Genomic DNA, 20,777 nt, shown 5'->3' with positions numbered 1-20,777 from the left:
GAAAACGCATTTTAGTCATATTATGCAGTCATGTGGCCAATTCAACTAAGATGGCGGACGGCGTTGTCCAGCAGTTGTTTTGTTTGCTCTCAATTTTGACAGCCCTATTAAAGATTAATATCAGTTTGTACGTGCTCCAGATAGCTCCAGATAAAACTTGTAAAAGTCGACGCTTTGCTGCAACGTTTCAAAGAGCCGGAAAGTAAATAAACGGCAGATGGGAATGACGCATGTCGAATCGTCTTACATTTCATGCATGTGCAGTACAGAAACGTACAGTTTGAAAACAATAGTGTGGACGCGGAGCGTTTTTAGACGAAAACGCCGTTTTCAAATTTATCCAGCTAAGTGTAGACGTAGCCTAACTGGTCGCTTTGAAATCTTTTGAAAGTGGCTTTCCTATTCTTATAAATAAATCTTCAGTTTTCATGTTTATTTTTTCTTATAGTCTTTTAGACATCTAACAAAGATTTTATCAACTTGTAGGGAATTCTCTTACTCCTCGGAAGACCCCTGAATTTTTCTCTATTTGTATTAACTTTATCTTACAATGGACTGAATAACATCTGGGTCTTTAATGTAACACGTAACTATACAGCTTCTTCTAAGGTCAAAGGAAAGATGAATTAAAAGTTTAATTTATATTCAAAGCTCAATTCAAGTGGTCCACACTTCTTAAGAAGATCCAATCCTTCTTAAGAAGAGGATTGAATAAACTATATAAGTGATTTTTATTGGTTAAATTCTCCAGGCATGTTTTGGAGAAGTTCACTTACTATGAATTGCCTATGAATAGCCTAATTGTAGTTTAGATAAATATCAGCCCAAAATTTAGGGGGTAGTCAATGCAGAAAACCTCCAACTGTAATTTAGATTTGCCTGTGATGTCCTTAATGATTACGAGAATCTTACACTTATGTCGGGTTCAGCAAAAATGTAACAGTCTAGCGCACACGCTCAGTTCCTCAGAGCAGCCAAGAGGAGATTGTCCCAACATTTAGCCCCGTTTCCATTTTTGCGGCTCATTATGTTCTGTCGCAATACTGCCCCAAACATTGCATGCAAAAACATGGCGGTTCATTTCGTAGGGCTGGTTGTCTTTCTCAGACTGTACAGGCAGGTGTTTGAGGGGGAGTGCGTGTGCGTGGGAAGGAAGAGGAATCTTAACCACCCTCGAATTTTCTCTGGCAAACAAAATGATGGAAAAAACCTGGAATGGTGCTCAGGACAGAGAGGTAAATATGCACTTAGTAGGAGGCAAAAGAATATACTGGATAAGCTCGTACTGAAAACGAAAGCTAATAATTGCGGATAGTGGGAAGAACATTAACTGCGATCATATTCTTGGCTGGTAAAGATGCAAATCAAATATTATGGTAACATCCTGCGTTTAAAGCTGTTCTAACTGGTTTCTCCCTTTCTCTCCCTTTTCTGTCTCTCCTGACTTTCAACAATGGAATAATCCAAATAAGGAACCTGAGACTAAAGCAAACTAAATAAACAGAAGCATATGTGATTCATAAGAATGATATTTTATATGTTTTAATGAAAAGGGGGGAAAAAACGATGTAGATTTGTTAATTCCCCTTACAGGAGCATTCTTATCCCGCTGCAAATGATACAAAACTGAATCAAAGCTGAATACTGGAGATTTGGGAAACTGGGAGATGCCAAATGGGAATGAAGCCCACATAAAAGAAAACGCAATGACTGCTCAACAAACCCCCGATACCATTTCTCTGGCGCAGCAGCCCTTGACAGAAACACATGCACACTACGATAGACACGGCGAGGAGGCTATGTCTCACCGGTGGCATGTTCACAGCAATTACAGACAAAGCTGAAGAAGGCAAGCAAAGAGGTAATGCTCCTGAGAACTCATGAGTTGCCATGGAAACATCGGCTTTTGAATGAATTTGCTGGAAAAGGGGTATGCGCGAGATAGAGTCCAAATTGTAGTATCAACTACACAAACCCCCTTTCTCCATCCCCCGGACTGCCAGGAGAAAACAGGCTGCTATTCCCAGCGGTTAGTGATGCTTGCAGCCAGCAGTACCATAAACAAGCACACAGCACATTTATGTTTAGTGGTGAACGCACTGGCTGCATGAACAAAAATGTTTTTAATACCTGGGATATGAAACCGTACTTTCTGCTGTGAGGAAGGCAAACATTTTGCATTGGCGCTAAAAAATTTCGATCGGGCAGGATTTGAGCGTCTAGAATGATTTTCTTTCACCAGAACAAAATGCCGCCGCACCGATGTGCCGCGTTTGTTATCACTGCTAGGCTGCATCAGTAGAATGGGCCACTACTTACTCTTCATATTTAATGTGGTAAATTACGTCCTCTTCTCTCTCCTTGCTCTCCGACGCTGCTGTAGAGTCTGTCTGAGAGGTGGAGGCTCCGTTACTCTCAGAGTTTAACACAACATTAGTCCTGTTACTGTCCGTGTTTTGACCGTGGCCGTGGGCCTGTCCCTGCTCGGCCTCCAGTTTTCCATTAGTCCTTTTTGGGGGCCGGCCCACCTTGCCCTTTGTGGGCGTTATCTGTCCTTTGGGAGCGCGTGTCACATTTTCAATGCAGGCCTCAAACCAGGCACCGATGCTGACGTCTCTGCAGTCCACCAGCTCGTTAATCTGAGGAGAGAAAATGACTAAATTAACACCCGGTCCTGTTCGAACCCCGCACACAAATATCGTCTTTTTTTTTTGAGGAGCTGATGTGTAGGGGGATTATAACATCCAGTGTCAAAGACTAATACAGCACATGCCAGAGTCAAAATTCTAAAACAGCAATAACCCTGTTATTATCTTTTTCACTTAGTAAATACAAAAAACAAACCATCACAGAGTGAATGTTATTCAGTGGAACGGATAAAAAACAAAACCTTTGATTGGAAAGAATAACATTATATATTGAAAGACAAAAAAAGACACAAATCCTTTTGGGGTTGCATCAGGAAGAGCATCCAGCGTAAAAAATAAATAAATAAATACATAAAATCTGCCAAATCAAACATACGGAGCTACCCACTGTGGAAATCCCTTATGAATAAAGAAGCAGCTGAAAGTAGCTTTTAGTGAAAGAAAAAAAATATTTCAAAAGTGATGACTCTTTTGGGATATCCTCTGTAAAAGCACATGCATGTTTGCTAATGTATTTTGAGGTTTTCATGGGCTGAATTTAAATGTTTTTACAGTTTTTAGGCTAAAAGAATAGCCAGAAACAGCATAATGCTAATATATGCCAAGCTAATTAACTGAAAATGAAACGTAATAAGACTCAACCACTCCTTCATTGCAAATCCAACTCTGGATTAGCCTAGCTTTGCTGTCAAAACATTTACATTAAAACAAGTATAACCACACTGAATGATTGCATGATTGTTTCAACGTCTCTTTTTTGTCATATATCTCTAAGCTCACTTTTTTCTCTTCTCTTTCCCCTCACTCCCCAACTGTCTGAGGCAGATTGCTGCCTAGTTCCGATCTCTTCCAGCTATAAAAGGGAGTTTTTCCTGCCCACTGTCGCCAAGTCTGTGGGGTTGTTCTTCTAAGATTGTAGGGATCTTTACCTTACAATTGAGATATGCAGACACTTGGCTGCTTACCATGTGATGTTTACTTGTGTGCCTGTGATGGCATCAGCCACACAGGGGTAAATTAGTCCATTTGTTCACTTTATTAGTTTGCTTTGCAGTTTTCTTCATTAATATAATTCATTAATCATTTGGTTAAACCTAACACTGATATTACGAGGCGCGCACATAGTAGCATTGTGTGGTTTTTCTAAAATGTTTTGTTATATTAATTATGTTTCTCTTTCTTTGAGTTCCCTGGGTTTGGGCGGTGGCTGTTTCCTGTCTGGGCAAAAGGCGTGGCTGAGGACTCCGGGAACAAAATGCCTGCTCAGCAGGACCAACCATGGGCTTACCAGGAGTAGGGGTGTTTTAGGTTTAGTTAGGTTATTCTGTGCTTAGTTAATATTAGTGTGTGTTTTTGTTTCCCCCTACTATGTGTAAATGGTTTTGCCAAACCATTATAAAAGCTACCCTCATGTGTCTTTGTAATTAGGTCAGTTTGCGAGTTAAGTTGTGTCTCACTTTGTTTGTTTAAGTTTCTGGAAATTACTTTTCGTGGAGTTATATTTAGTTGACCTCTTTTATGGGCCTGCTAATTATGTTTTTGAATTTTGTCATTTTTTAACTTTTTTGAGGGTTAAATTAGAGCTGGGCGATAGAACGATAACGATATGTATCGCGATATAACTTTTACTCGATAGAGAAATTAAGCTATCGCGATAGACCTCGCCGCTCTTATCCTCTTAAAAAAAGAAAAAAGAAAAAAAAAGGTCAGCCGATCCAAATTCAGTAGCGCAGAGCTGAACCAATCACAGCCGCAGTCACGTCGCGTGACTTGCTAAGTACAGAACAAGTGCCAAGCCGCACGTGTGTTTGTTTGGGAAGCAGCCAGCGGGTAATGGAGGAAATGAGTGTGCCGACTAGAAAAATCAACCGAGCGTGACCGAAGAGAAAACCGATGATGGTTCCAATGCCGGAGAGATTGTCGAACGGAAGAGCCATAGAAGTTCCGTAGTGTGAAGGTATTTCGGCTATTTCAAGTCTGACAAAAAACAGAGTAGCGTGCACTGTAAATTGTGCCGAAAGCAAGTCTGGAAATACAATAAACTGGTGCATGCGTCACACTGTGCGCTGCATTATTGTTTCGGTGAAATGAATTTCTACAATACTGTTACTGTTAATTCTACTCTCTGCAGTGTTTAAATGCTTACATATACACACAGTTACTGTCCCTCCACACATACGACTCGGTTCTGCTTCTATGCCGCAGCTTTGTTTACTTTTTCCCACCGAGGCTTCTAGACTTCTGATTGGCCAACATTTCTGCACGGTTAGGAATCTAGTGCCACCTGCTGCTTTGGCATGTTCATAGCAGCGTTTTCCTTTATTTCTGCCTTTATGTGTGGACGGGATTATTTTTTAAAACGAAAACGGAAAATCTCCGTTTTCAAAAATACCCGTGTACGTGTGGACGTAGCCTCAGTCTCTGACTGGAAGCGCTAATTCGTCATTCGGCTTTTGTCAGACTAAAGTAACTGTTAAAACTGTTTGAAAAGCTAAGCTATACAACAAGGAGAGATTGAGAATTTCCTTTTAGTTCTCAGTTTATTTGATATTGACAAAAGTTAGTCATTTTTGTCTGTTCTTCTGTAAAACAAACTAAGATTTATTTTTAGAATTAATATTTTGTTTCTAAGTGGAATTGACAATTTAGTCTGTTTCATTTGTTCTATTTTGAAACTTAAACGCTTTAGCGGCTGCCTTTTGTGTAGTTTACAATATTTGCCTTTATTTATCTGAAAAAGTCTCATGTTCCTTAAGTACATCTACCCTGTTGAACTTATTATGGGAAATAAATATTTAAAAACAAGCTGCTGATTATTTCACATTTTACTTGTGAGCAACGGCACATTTAAATCTTACAAATATAGTTATTTGGCTTATATCGTGATAGATATCGTTATCGCCTGAAATGAAAAAAACATATCGTGATATGAAAAAATCTCATATCGCCCAGCTCTAGGTTAAATTAAAGAAAACCCTTTTTGAAGATATTTTTTGCCTGTGTCCTCTATGCCTTGGCTGCTTGGTCCCTCACAGTGCCAAAGCAGTTAAAGCAGTCAGATGAAGGCTGTTTATGCAGCAACCTCTGCAACGAATTTCGTGTGGCGACAGCCAGCAACCGCTAACAACCATTCACCAACCAGTTGGGGGAATATACATTTTTCCTAGTGGCTGTATCACACATTTAGCACCATGGAATAACGTCCAGCAGTAAAGTTAAGAGTGGTACAAACTGTGTCTGGCTTTTTTAGAACACTACTGGAGTTGATTAATTATATTTTTAGGCTATTTATCTCCAATTTTATTTGACTGGTGGCCTTTCAGTCAAATAAAATTTATTTTATCTAGGAAAAAATGAAGCAATTCCCATGTCTCCTTTTCATTACGCTACGTAACTATTAATTGTAAGCAGTAAGGTTGGACGATATGTACAAATTTTCCAACCAACAATCGTCAGTTCAATAACCAACGATAGGTGATATATTCGCGCATGTGCAGACTTTTTGATTTGCGCGTTTAGAACACAGAAGAAGTCCAAACATGGACAAGCTAATTGCCAAATTGCACACTGGAGGAGAAGGCGCAGATAACGGACTGTTACCTCAGCGAGGAAGTCGAAGACGATCCACTGGCTTGGTGGAAAATGCATGAAATACGTTTCCCATTGATATCACACATGACACGGAAATATCTGTGTATACCAGCCACAAGCACTGTCTTCAACACTGCTGGTAATATTGTTAACCGCTGCTAAAACCTGATAAAGTAAACATGCTTGTTTTCCTGTCAAAGAATTTATAAGTTTTGTTTGGAGGGAATATTTTACCTTCTTTTCTTGTTTATTTCAGTATTAATATAGCTACTTTTTAGATTATTCATGTATTTATTTATTTATTTGAGATGCGTCAAATCGCACAAAAGACTTAACTTTACGTCTGAGGGGTTTTTTTGTTCACTGGAAGAGACATTTTGATTTTTAACTTATATGTTGTTTGGTCAAGTATGTAAGACAGATAAACACTGGAACAGCCTGTAAACACGGTTATAGTGGAAAAAAGAAGCCATTTTCTCTTTGTTTCTCTCCCCACCAATCTGTTTTTCTATTTAAATAAAATGCTTTTCTTTTTTCTGAACATGGGCTACTGCCGTGCTTTCTTTTTCTTATGAGTTTGAGTAAACGAATCGCTGCTGCATTTGGGTGCACTCTGAGGTGTGCATCTGCTCGCAGCTGAAGGAGGGTGCCATTAAAACATTATTTCTGTTGAATGCTTCTGTTAGCTTCAACCGACATCATTAGCAAACTTACCCATGGATAAATAAATAAATAAACCGCGCTTGTAAAAACGATCGATATTCAATATATTCGTCCAATCGCCCAACCTTAGTTTGCAGTTTAATGTGCAGCTGTCACGTTAGAAATAAACAGCACTCATGAGTTCCATGAGTGGAAAAATGAATATATTAATATATTTATTTCACCACTATGTAAGCTTGTAATGATCAAATAAACAATTTTCTGCAGTATTAGGCCTACCATCATGCCTCAGTTACAGCACCAATCTTGCATTTTACTGTCATATTTTTTATATTCTTCATAGATCTCTATCACCTATTCCTCTGATGACATCTGTGATTGGACTAGGCAGTGCTTAGTTGATCCAAATACACTGAAAAAAATGGGAGCTTGAAGCAGAAAGCCTGGTTTAACAAAGAAAGTTGATAACTATCATTGTGATACCCATTAAACTGGGGTTTTAGGGTCTGTCAAGCCAGCTAACACAAAGAAAACCTGACTATGTTGAATTGAAAAAACTCTGGTCTAGTAATTACTTGATATCTTAATCTGGAAATGTCACATATTAAACCTTAAAATTGCACAACAGTCCAAGAAGACAAAAGATTTGAAATTTTCCATATTGAATGAGTTTAAACATGCAAACCACTTATACCTGTGTGTCACGTTCGTGCTAATTTTGTTTATTTTTAATGCTTTTGTGCAGAAATATTTCACAAGTATTCATTAATTTATTCTACTCGTGTTTATTTGTCAACACCATGTCTGTGCTGAATGCTTAGAGACTGTGAATGCACGTGGCCTTAAAATCCAGTCAAGTCAGTAGCACAATTTGCAGCTCATCTACTTGATTATTGATTTTCCTGCATGCTGGACGGGACTGTACGCATCAAACTGAGTCCAGTCCCACAGATATAATTCTCAGCCAGACTCATCCATACCCAGTATGGGCTTTGACTTTCTATTTATAATTTTTAAGCTGGTTAGTGACCCAGTTGTATAAACCTGTTTCTTATGTGTGGTTGCTATCCTGACAAGGTAAGCGACGTGAAGCTTATACCCAAAGCAATTAGGGTATCAGACCTACAAACACTTGAAGAGCGAGGAAAAAACTAAGTGTCAACACACCAGAATATGGTTACATATGAGAAAGTTTAGGGTAATTTGTGGCTGGAATATTATATCTAAGCAGATGTGCTAATACATAAGACAATAGGGAATGTAAAAGATGACTGGTAAGAAAAAAGGAGTGCTTAAATCAAATGTTTCTACCCATTTTTCTTCAGGTTACTTTCATCAGGCAGGCTTAATTACATGACTGCAACCGGCCAACATTTAATGCTCAAAATGACACTGACGTCATCATTGCCATGCAATCTGACGTTTTCAGCAGCAGTGAAAGAGCAGAGACACATTTAGTCTCTAATTTGATTTGACAACCACATAAACAGGAGAACCTGCCCAAGTGTCTCTGGCAGTGAGTTAGCTTATAGGGCACTAAACTCTCTGTAAGATGGCCTAGAGCCAGAACAGCCACTCAAATACAAAACCATGCAAACATTTCCAAAATATTTACATCCGTCATCCTCACCTTGTACATGCCAATTCCTGGATCGACTAGTGTGTTCCTGCTGGACGTGGGTGACTGAGTGTCCTGCGCAGGGCTGCAGGACTTGAACCCATTTTTGGTTGCGTTACTGGTAATGCTGGCGTCTGGCTTGGTTTCATTAACAGTGCTGGTACTGAAGCTGCTGTCATTGTCTATACTGGTGGTTTCCATAGCAGCGGGGGAGACGAGAGCCGAGGAGTTGTGGCTTTCACACTTAGAATCGGGGGGAGAAATGGAACTACATCCAACACCCGAGGAGTCCTTGGTGGCAGGGCTGTCTGGATGGTCGGTCTGTGAGCGAATCAGCAGCTGAACAATGTCATTGAGACCCACGTTGTAGTCAAACAGTGTCTGGCCATCCTCCATCTAAATGAATACAAATGAAAATCTCACTCTTTAACATTAACAGGCAAAGATGTACAGACGCAGAAAACCACTGCTGTATACAACACTGCAATCAATCATTTTCACTGCCTATAAATAAACACAAGCTATTAAAATGTTGCTAAGACAATAATACATTTGAAATAATAATAGTTTACCAACATATTTTAACTTTTATAAATAGGATTATTCCAACCACTACTAAACTGTGCATTAGCAATACTGTAGCTCATTTTAAATCCATAACAAACCATCACTTTTTTACTTTTGTTCTACATTTCTTTCTAAATGGACATCTGTGTAAAATGAAATAACCACCGCTGCACTGCAGAGTGCCCTCAGACAAATACAAGAGGCTGCTTGTCAAGGACAAACAACACCAGAATACAACACTGAGCACAGTGAGTAGAACACACACTGTTACGGCACTCGAGAGAGGAAATTAAAACACACGCGGCACTTCCGATACGTTCACGTGCTTTTAAATTCAAAAAGCACGCGGTGCTCAAAGACGCAGCAACAACATTTACTCTCTGTTCTTAAATTGGGCAATTTTCTGCTACTGATTGAATGCAATTAGCTACACGTACAAGTTAAGTGTTTCACTGATTGTTCTGAGCGTAGAGGAAAAGGAAAAAAACAAACATTTGTAACAATTAGCACCTATCGCTGCTGACGATGACAATGGGATATGTGCTGAAATGCGGGCGCCGCTCTCTAGCATCCGCAGCGGTTTTTCTCAAGAAAAAATAAATAAGAGATCTGGGTGCATGAATTAAAGTGATAGCAGATGTAGCTGGGGGGAAAGAAATGACTGGGTTGCCATGACAACCGAAAGAGAGCACCCCCTACCCCACCCCGCCCCGATGACTCTGAATCATATATAAAATCACTGTCAACCAACCTACAACTAGCGCCACCACCATCATCATCATCAGCATGGCCCTAACAGGCAATGTGGCATATGAGCTTCAGCAAATGTTTTTCCCTCCCCTCTGGGAGGGGGGACAAGTAACAAAAAAACACAAGTAACAAAAAAAAACACATGAGGGCCCATTACAAATCCAAATACACTCTTCTACCACATACGATCTACTGTTAAGCATACAGTGCAGCCACTGCCTTAGGAGTGAAGCTTATGGTGGACACGCCAACTCATTGCAGACATCAGCTATTCATTTCAGCGCTCAACCCCACAAGCCCATTGTGCCGGGGAGACAAGCATGGCCGCCACTCTCTCTCTCCTTTGCTCTCTCGTTTTCGTTATTTGACAATGAGGTGGAGAACGCTTGGACGTGTAGCAGCCGAGCAGTAGAGGGAGCAATCACAATTTCCCCATCCGTGCATGCTTTTTTTTTTTTGTGTGGTTTTTTTTTTAATAGTCTCATGAAATTTAGATCAGAGAAGCAGTGGTGCAAATACAGCCATACAGTGGTTGTTATGCTTACCTGTCTATCTTTCTGTGGTAGTCTATATCAGCATTTTCTCTTTCTCCCTGCCTAAGCTCGGTCTTCGATTTAGCCTCAGTAATTGCCTATCGTCCGCTGCCTTGTCTGTCTGTCTGTCCATCTTTTGCGACTTGATACTGCATTAAACCAAGAAAAGTACACAAAACAAACAGAAAAACCTCCCCCCAAAAAATATGCATTAGGACTGCAGGCAGAACCTGCAAAGAGGCAGCCTCACTGCTGAGAAGTGCGGGGCAGAGAGATGGAAAATCACCCAGACAGACAGACAGACAGAGAAGGAGAACAACATACAGCAGAATTGCACTGCACCAAACGCACAAATGATATCTGGGCTGCTTCTACCTGCTTTCCACAGTGGCTTCATTACTATTAGTGTGATCAGCCTCTCGCTGCGAGATGTTACAGTCCTGACTTCAGTCATACTCACATGAATAATCCCCAAAACAAAGAACAAGCAACTAACCCAGCAAATGTTGGGGGTGAAAGAAAAAGGGCTTTATACATTCAAGGAGGACGAGATGTATTTGACAGCATGCCGTTAACGTTGACTAAGGACATGACATTTTATTCCCCACAATAACCGCGGCAGTATTTAAAAACACTTGCTTCTGATATCTTCATTGTGTGACTCACTGAAATGTCATTTACTGTTCCAGGGGGAGACTGACTTTAGTCACGACCGCACATCACGGCAAAGCTTTAGATTAACCCGAAACATTTGACTTGAAGATTTCTCAAAAGGCTCGAAGAGTCGAAAATAATAAATATCCCTGGCATGGCGATGTTGCACGAGAGTGTGTGTGTACGTGCGCGCGCCCTCGCCTGTGAGTGTATCACAATGTCGAATGGAATAAAATTAACAGCTATGAACGAACAAGGCTAAATTCTCTGCTGAATTTCGACAGCCCTTTAAAAGACTAATGGCTTATCATACCAAAGAAAACACAAAGTATAATGTCAGAAAGAAAGAAAAAATCAAACCGAGATAAGACAAAGACCTGTAGCTGCTGTAAAAACATGCTGAACATCTACACTCTTCACATTACTCTTGAGATATTAAACCACAATCCCTTTTCTGTTTCAGACCTCCCATTGTGAAACTAATCTGTTTATATTGTTTTGAATATACACCCAATAATACCTATAAAAGAGCAAAAACCGGGGTGTGTGTGGGGGTGGTGGTGGAGAGTGATTTGGTAACTCCATCGTTCGCTTTTCTACCAGCGTACTGTCACACAGTATCACAATGTATGACTTTAAAGGCTTTTAATACACGAATCACTCTGCCATTAAAGTAACTAGGCAACCTGCTTAGTGTAACGATGAAAAGGTGGAATCAAATAAACAGACCAAGAAAGCAACGCAGCGCATTTAATACCAGCACCAGAAGGTCTGAAGTGACGGTGAGAATGAGGCAGAAAATAGCCTCCTTGCTCGGGCAGACCACCCTGCTCCGGCACAATTTCTTCTTTTTCTTCACCCACGCCCCATGATGGCAAGGAGTTGAGCAAAATAGGTCAAATTACCAAAAACAATGACACGGGGTGTGTCTGCTTCCCTGCAACATAAAGGCTTCCATCTTGGCTCTTTTATATTCTTCAACCCGCCCACAGTCATCCAATCTATTTACCAAAAATCCCCTGCTCGCCAGCACAAATTACCTAGAAAGGTTACTTCCACTTGCAGCTCTTTTCATAACCTGGTGACTGCTCGCACGGCGGGTTTTAACGAGAAGTGTGCCGGCAAGGTAACAGATGTCACACTGTGCTGTTTTGCATCGTTTATATAAAGCAGGTCAATTACTTAATCATTAAATTATAAAGAGGACCAGTCCTCTTTGGCCACATTCATTCAAATTAAACAAGTTTGCATAAACATGAAAATCTCTTTGCTTGTTGCTCCTTTGATTACAATTCAAAAGTTGTTGGGGTTTTTTGCCTTTTCTGTGTTTTCAAACATTTTTAAAACAATCTTTTGTGGTTATCAGAAAGCATCTGTGCATAGTTAAGAGTTTAATGGCCTTTAAATTAGTCTACATATTCAAATAACGTATTACTCTATTTGAAAGTAACAGAGCTTGCATTGCAGCGTTAAACAAGTAGGCTTTTTTTAGTGCCATGAGGTGGAGATGTAGAGCTGTGAAAACATGAAAGCCTATGGTTGTAGTTTAATGGCTCCCTTTGTATTTGCCCTTTGTCCAGTCTATCAGTTGGAGAAGGGTGTGACTGTGTGCACTCAAGGCTGCAGAAAACTCAGCTTCCCTTGAAATTTTCTATGAAATCTACAACTTAATAATAACAAAAGAAAACCCATCAAGTGAGCAGGCAAAACATCAATCCATGTGTAATCAAAGAGTAACCATATCTAGGTCACGGCGAGCGCCTGTGTGAATGGGAGCAAGCCAATAACCATAGCCCGACAACAGGGCAAGAGCAACAGTGGAAGACATCCCGACTCTTTGCGCATAAAACATGTTGCTGCTTTGGTATTAAATTTTTAAAAAAAAATAAAACAAGCTTCATACTTAAATCAAATAAGTGCAATGCAAGCTGAGCTTGAAACCACTTGAGGAAAAAGTCAAACCTCTAAGTAAATGTGAAGCCTGCTGCAAAATGAGTGTAGGCGCTGAGCAGAAAGGCCGCACGGCCAGTGGAAGGTGTGTGTGAGCCTGCTCGCGAATGTGACTGACTAGAGACGTTCAAAGTGAAACAGAGACACTAGGACCGCTCGGCGAAAATGCAAACAAACAAAGAAACATCAAAACACCGTGGCAAAGTTGCACAGCTTCTGGCTTGAGACCCTTCCGACTCAAGGGCAAGCTTGAGTCTGAACTGGTGAGGCAGCGTGAGCACTGAGCTGGAGGGAAAAACAAGACGCCATTTTGAAAAGAGAATTAGACCGAGTTGCTCTGCTACAAGTCTAAATCCTAACACAGAGCGCAGGCACCACTGTGCGTGTAAGGGCACTAGCCAGTGCATGTTGCGTGTCACTGGCTCATTCCATGCATTACTTAACACATGGAAATCCCCCAATCAACGCTCTCCACTTATTTTCCAGTGAAATAAAGGAAGCATAGCATCAGATTTAATACACAGGCCTAGCTTTTGCAGCCACAGCTACGACAGTACATAACAACTGCAATGTAACAGCTCATTAATTGTTCATCGAGCAAATAGCACTACTATACTTTATCTACTACCCCTGATTAAATCACAAACAGTTTAAAGAGGAGCAGTTTGCTTTGTGCTTGGTAGCTATTATGGATTTTATAAAGAAAAAAGGTGCTAAGAGCACTGAAATTAGTTTACTAGCCAGAGAGGCGCAGAGGTGTAAAAGCAACTACTCAACCATCGCTTTCCATCACAACAGTTTGTTCTTCTTTGATCTGCCGTAATGAGTGCGCAACGGCGAGCTAGGCTATAAAAATCTGCCTACAGTTCTCGAAGTTTCCTTTCACTCTGTCGTGCAGTATATGCGGCAACAAAAAAAAGACACAATAAAATCAACCCATTGTGACACGCATGAGTCAGAATCGAGCGCCTGTTATCATTTAATTAGACAAAGAAGAAGAAAGTTAGGCCCGCTTGAAACTACAGAGGACCATTTTGCAGAGGAATGCCTCGGCCTATAATACAGCCTGACACATGTGAAGAAGGAAGCAAAAACGAATGTAAACAAAGTGAGATCAACATATCATGTAGGCTGCCTGCTTCCTCGGGGCTTTTTCGGCTGGCTGACTCACACTGTGTTAATATCAGCTTTGTAATGTTATGCTAAAACTCAGTATAAATCAAGGCACCAGTGTCCTGCCAGCAGCAAGCATCCTCTGCTTATTACTGATAGTTACAGCCAGTGATCTTTCACGCATTACACACCTTCAGATATCGCAGGTCACGCTGTTATATTTGGATTCTTTCATGTCTTATGCACATATATTTGAAGCAAGACAGAATAATTAAGACCCTGAACTCAAACGTGCAGGACTTGAAACGCAGGTGATAGTCATAGATTTTCCTAATGCTTTTTGCATAGACTCCTTCAACAGCTACAAAAAGTCTGCATGCATGCGTGTGTGGTAGATCGTAAAATGCGCCAGCATGCATTAAAATAAAGAAATAAGCACAGGCTGTGAGGCTGTGAGGCTGTGAGGCTGTGAGGCTGCTAGCTGCATGCGACCGTCCGCCATGACACACACAAATGTGCACGCCTGTCTCATGGAAGCTGATTACAGCTTTCACGATCGTCTTCATGGAAAGCTAGTGATGATGATGATGATGAGCTTTTTTTTTCATTAATATGAAAGATAGATAAATTGTGCACTAAAATCTTGCAAGCCGAAGCCAATTACCACATATTCTTGCCATATTCTAGCCTGAAAACCAATCAGATATTGTCTTAATCTCAAATTAGTCTTGAGCTCTTTATTTTTGTAACACTTCCCCTTGAACACTGCTGCTATCAGGTGTGACATACTACATTACCATGCTTCCACTTATATCTCAAAAAATGTTACATTTTGCCTTTTTTTATGAAAGCAATATAAAAAGCCAAAGTGGTCTATGCGGGCAGATTAAATTACATACAATGTAAATGTTAGATTGTTTACATAATACTTGTAATAGTATTTAAAAGCACACACTAAAAGGTTAAAGTCATATTTATTTACCTGAGAATATTTAAGAATACACATTAATGCTTTTCTTTAACATTTGACATATCATGCGCTACAGAAAACAGTTACTATCATTCATTTAGCAAAGTCTTAATGTAATAAATAAGTAATGGTGCAATTATAATAAAAGATAACATTTTAGTAGCTTAGGTATAAACTCTTGTTCTAGAGCCTGGACTGCTGAAGTAATAAGGGGCACATAAAAGAGACTTTGTTTAATATGAACTCCAACACAGATTTCTATATATACCATATTAACTGTGCATTTATAATATAAGTATTAGACTTTTATAGCGGCTAAATAAATACTGGATCAATGCCTTGCAAAGCAGAATCATATGGCATTGAGGACAGGCTCAGAGTCTGGACCCCAGTTCTGTGTCTAATGCAAAACATGCCTGTATTCCGTGTGAATCTGGATGTTACAGAGCGCAGTGTGTGCACAACAGTGTCAGGCAAGGCAGACAGGGCAGGCAGGCAGGCATGTTTACAGTAGACAGCCCTCACTGTCCTAACTGTACAGTGAGAGTACCGTGGTGACGCCACATTGTAAACACTACACTTGCTTTTAGATGTCAGGGCACGTGTTGTACTTCCTTAAAACCCACCACGAGCGCAAACACAACACAGGATCAATAAAAGCTTGAAAAAACGACTCACCCAAGTTAGAAATACAGTGCAGATATACGTGAGCGTGTTTTCAGGATACTTAAATGTACAAAAAAGAAAGAAAGAAGAAAAAAACTGTTAATGGGGTGCACATCTGTGAGGGATGTGGGCTGTTTTGTTTGCACAGCACTACTTTCGTTCTACATGTGGATACAGAGCGCGAGCTTCCCTATTCTCTCGCGCGGCAATGTAAACAAACATGTCTACTGTGGTGGGACATTTGTTGCATGCAGCTCTCCACAGCACCAACCTAAACAATGTGGGGAGGGGGGGACAAAAATGGGGAGGCACACGCATCCGTGCCGTCCCAGAGGACTGCTGCACACGGTGTACCCCCGGTTCTCTTGCGCAAGAACTATTGGCGAATTCCTATCAAAACAGGAAGCTCGCAAGGGTCCGAAACGGCTACAACACTCAGAGGAGGACCGCTCACTCTCCAACGAGCAACCCGTAACCCTCTCGCCAAGCGTCAAAAAACTGACTGTTGCGTGACGGGGTGAAACAAAAACACGGCTTTACCTGTTTCCCTCGGTAGAAGAGGCGCTGCTGTTGCGGGCTTACATTGAAGATGTCTTGTATTTTCAGGCGTAAGGACTCAATTTTTGTCAATCTAGAAAGATCATCAACGGTTCGTGTCTCCTTCCCGTCTATAGTACGAACCTGGATCCACATCGTTGCGCCGCCGTCTTACGCCTCAGATAAACAAGTTACAACGGTAATTCGGGGCAACAAATTGTTTTCCCCCGCCCCAGGGTTAAAGATTTTTTTTTAAATGGTCAGTGTTTTTTAGGGCTTCATTGCGTTTTCCTCTGCAGAGGTAACGTCTGACTGGCTCGCGCAGGAGGTGCCTCACATGAGGTCGCGGCGCCAAGCAAATCTCGCGAAGTAACGTTAAGCACAGTGTGCAGTTTTAAAGGCACAGCTCCCCCTTTTAGTCTAAAAATAATGGGGGGACCATTTGAATTTGACTTCTTATTGTGTACTTACGAGGTCAAGTTGGCTGTCTTACAATAATACTGCGGGGTTTGCGTGAAAGGCTTAAATACGTAATAACGCAGCAGGGACTTAGGAGTGACATAAAAGGCCCTTTGCAGTATAACACAAGTACAGACCACCGAACAAGCTTATGGTATGTTTAGCAACAACACGTGGGGGCTATATGTTACTATGTGTGACGTATGCTCCTCGGCCTAAACCAGGGTCCTATAAAGAAGTCTACAGCGCTGAAGACTTCAATGAGCCATACTGCAAAGAGTTCTTCAGGCTGTCTAGAGGTCTTTCTTGAGGCCACTCGGTGCTTTTTCCACTCATTTTCAGTCCACTCCTTGTACCTGACCATTTTCATAGGGATGTGTTTGTAGGTTGTTTTGACTTTTTTTTTTTTTTTAATTCAGTTTAGTTTTTATTCAAAAGGTTTTGTTTTAGTTAGTTTCATAGTTTGTTTTCATCTTTTTCTTTTTTGGTGTATGGAGGGCATATATCAGAGAAAAGATTTGGGCAAATCAGTGCAGATATTACCATAAAAACACTGAACTTTTTGAAAACAGTTTACTCAAAGATTTTTAGACAGCCAAAGTCTCAAGAAGTATGCTCATCAATACCACATCGGGCAGGCTGTAATAGAATTTTAGCATATTACCTCTCTATTTTTTTTAATTTAACTATAATGACCCAGTAAACCACTTAACACCAATCTAAAAATTAAAAACTTAGCCTAATTTTGTTTTCTTTTTCTTTCTTTTTTAGCAGTCACAACTGATGTCCAACATATTTATATTTCCAAGTGGACCATTATAGCTTTTGCTATACTGGTCCATTTGATAGTCATATTTTATTAGATTTTTATTAGATTGGGTGAAGGAGATGGCATCAAGTGTTGATTTGGAACGACTTACTCATATTGTCAGAGCAAAGGGAGTATATTTGAAGAAATATGGTTACCTTTAATTGAGTTTCTGAGACATTATGAAGGGAATTAACTTAGAAAATGATACTTGGTGCTGAGTTGTTTTGTATTTTTTTTGTATTTATTATTTGCTCTTGTTTTGTTTGTTTTACCCATGCTTGATTTGGTTTTATTTTATTTTTATCTATATTTGTTTATTTTGGGGACTATGTTGTTTAATGTAAATCTTATGTTAACTGTACGATTATCGTTTGCTTGTTCTGTAATATAAAGCTTAATAAATATATTGTTTGTTTGTTTTTATTTTGAGTTTTTACAATCAGACCAGACAAGACCGGGGGACAGAAAAGAAAAAGAAGAAGAAAGAGAAGTGGGGGGGAGAAAGTTAACAGAGGAAAGGGAGAGAAAATAGAGAAGAAGAGGGATAGAGAGAGAAAAAACACTGAAAATCTGCTTCACCACCTGCTGAAAAAAACAAGCAAAAACACAGTTTGGAAACCACAGCAACAACCAACATATGCATTGCTAACAGTAAATAAGAAATATTAAATTTTATTGAGCAGCATACAATATTGTGTGCGCACCTGCGTGTGTCTGCAGGACCACTGCAGGGGCAAACGCCTAGAAAAAAGGTGAGGAGAGCCCTGGAACGGGGGTCACTCAGCAGCCGGTGATGAGCCCACAGGTTCCATCAGCAGCTGGCTAAGCCAGAGCAGACCCAGGCCCAGAGACCTGAAGCCCAGACCCCAACCAGACGGCCAGTTCCTCTTCCCAGCCCCCTGCCCCAGACGGCAAACAGAGAAGTGGGTGTGAGAAGACTCCATGCCTCACTCCGCTCATGTGTGGTCTTGATGGGTGCTGTTCTTGAGTGCATTTAAAAGAGAGGCACGGTCCCAACAACCCTCTCTTGATTTCAGCTGGTGACAGCTCGGCCCCTCCCAGGAACCCTCAATGTCTATGTGCGATTTAAAATTGAGAAGTGGGCACCGGCACCAGAGGTGAGGCTGAATAAACAGACCGTCCTCTGGATGCCGTTCAGTGTGCCGACCACCAAGGCCCTATATATACTGAGCCTAGTTTAAGGGCTGAACCAGTGTTGTGTCTACACATAACAGACAACTTACCAAAGAACCCTTTTTAAATTTTTAGGCACTTTGTTACTAGGAGACTATCACAAAAACACACCATTTGTTTGTACTTTTTTAGTAAGTATTAACAAATACTAAAGACAGCACAGCTTGACAGACATAAATTTATATTTTTGCACCAACAAGGGGTTTGCCAGAGTGCTATTAGCTGAAAATTTGACATATCTCAGCATGGTGTGCAGGACAAAAGAAGATGTAGCAGGTGTGAGAAACTATCTAAAGCGGGTAAGCAGTATATGAAAGTCATGTCCATAAAAACGGGAAAAAATCCAGCAAAGACCTGACACAGGACCTGAGAGATACATTCAATTCCCAAAAGTATTCACTCATCCAAATCATTGAGTTCAGGTGTTCCAATCACTTCCACGGTCACGGGTGTATATAATGAAGCACGTAGGCATGCAGACTGCTTCTACTGTTTCTTGTGAAAGAATGGGTCGCTCTCAAGAGCTCAGTGAATTCCAGCATGGCACTGTGATAGGACGCCACCTGTGCAACAAGTCCAGTCATGAAATTTCCTCTATCTGAATATTTCACAGACAACTGTTAGTGGTAATGTAACAAAGCGGAAGCAATTGGGAACTACAGCAACTGAGTCATGACGTGGTAGGCCATGAAAAATCACAGAGCGGGGTCAGTGCATGTTGAGGCATATAGTGCACAGAGGTCAACAACTTTCTGCAGAGTCAGAGCTCCAAACTTCACATGGCCTTCAGATTGGCTCAAGAACAGTGTGTTCTTTTTGTTCAGTATGTTCTGGGGTGACAAATCCTGGTTCTTCATCTGGCATGCCGATGGAAAAGTCTGGGTTTGGCAGTTGCCAGGAGAGCGGTACTTGTCTCTCTGCATTGTGCCAAAACAATGCCGACAGAACAGTTTGAAGATGGCCTCTTCGTGTTGCACACAAAGCAAGGTCCATAAAGACAGAGATGAGCGAGTTCTGGAAGAACTTGACTGGCCTGCACAGACTTTGTGCAGTGCAGTATACATTTTGCTCTTCAATTGATCCATGTTTGCCAAAGTTTCATCAGAAATTATTTCAGTGGAAGGGTGGCTGTCAAGAAATGATTCTTACATAAGGAAAACAGGGAGAAAAGGATGAGGTATGCCAAATTACACAATAACTGCACTGAAAGTCAGTGGCAACAGGTTTCATGGAGTGATGAATCCAAATTTGACATTTGTGGTTTAAATTGTTGTCAATATTAGGAAAGACCTAAAACACAGCAGAGGTTCTATCGTGTTTGGGCCCACAGTTCAGTCAGTGGTCTTGGGGGATCTTGTTAATATGGATTTATTAAGCCAGAAAAGTACCATCAGATTTTGATCCACAATACAATATTGTCTAGAAAGACTGACTGACAAGAGCATAACAATGATCTCAAACAGACTAGCAATGCAGTAAAAGCATATTTGGAAAAACAAACAGTGGTACGATATCAGTCATAGATTGGCCTCCCCAGAGGCCAGACTTTAACATTATTGAAGCAGTGGGACCATCTTAGGTCCCCTCTATTTATCATTTACGTAAACAATCTTAGTCTACATGTGCCAGATGCAAACTTGCACTTCTATGCTGATGATACAGTTATTTACAGCTGTGGTTCAACTCTTGTCCAAGCCATCGACTCCTTGCAGAAAGCCTTTTCTGCTGTCCAGCACTCATTACATCAGCTTAAACTTGTTCTCAACGCAGACAAAACAAAGCTCATGTTGTTTTCTAAATCAAGGAGACGAGCCCAAACAATCCCATCAGTAACCACTCTTGAAGGTAATAAAATAGAGTTGGTTCACACCTATAAATATCTGGGAATCTTAATTGATGACTCGCTTACCTTCAAACCACATGTAGAGAATCTTGTGAAAAACCTGAAGTTAAAACTGAGATTTTATTTTCAAAATAAGTTGTGTTTCTCTTTTAATACAAAGAAGCGGCTTGTTGCTGCAACATTCTTGCCTGTGCTGGATTATGGTGATAT

General features: G+C 40.6%; 1 protein-coding gene across 3 annotated transcripts in view; it reads right to left on the bottom strand.

Annotated features, from left to right (window-relative positions):
* The window catches only part of uhrf2 (ubiquitin like with PHD and ring finger domains 2), a 44,255-nt gene extending 27,640 nt beyond the window's left edge, over positions 1 to 16,615 (bottom strand). For 2 of the 3 annotated variants that reach the window (XM_085463750.1, XM_085463754.1), the window contains exons 1-3: positions 16,264 to 16,615; positions 8,533 to 8,916; positions 2,320 to 2,639 (exon numbers count right to left, since the gene is read on the bottom strand). In XM_085463750.1, coding sequence (XP_085319876.1) covers positions 2,320 to 2,639; positions 8,533 to 8,916; positions 16,264 to 16,416 — 857 coding nt within the window. In that variant the 5' untranslated portion in view covers positions 16,417 to 16,615. Of the gene's footprint in view, positions 1 to 2,319; positions 2,640 to 8,532; positions 8,917 to 10,382; positions 10,465 to 16,263 lie in introns of those variants that run through there. The other variant, XM_085463752.1, reaches the window with a different exon arrangement.
* Positions 16,616 to 20,777: the final 4,162 nt, after the last annotated feature.

The sequence above is a fragment of the Copadichromis virginalis genome, linkage group LG7 (assembly GCF_057382275.1).
Source record: "Copadichromis virginalis isolate Kocher_CV1m ecotype Utaka linkage group LG7, C_Virginalis_male_GT1.1, whole genome shotgun sequence".
Classification (NCBI taxonomy): domain Eukaryota; kingdom Metazoa; phylum Chordata; class Actinopteri; order Cichliformes; family Cichlidae; genus Copadichromis; species Copadichromis virginalis.
The sequence above is the reverse complement of the archived record's forward strand: the minus strand, read 5'-3'. Positions and strand labels throughout refer to the sequence as shown.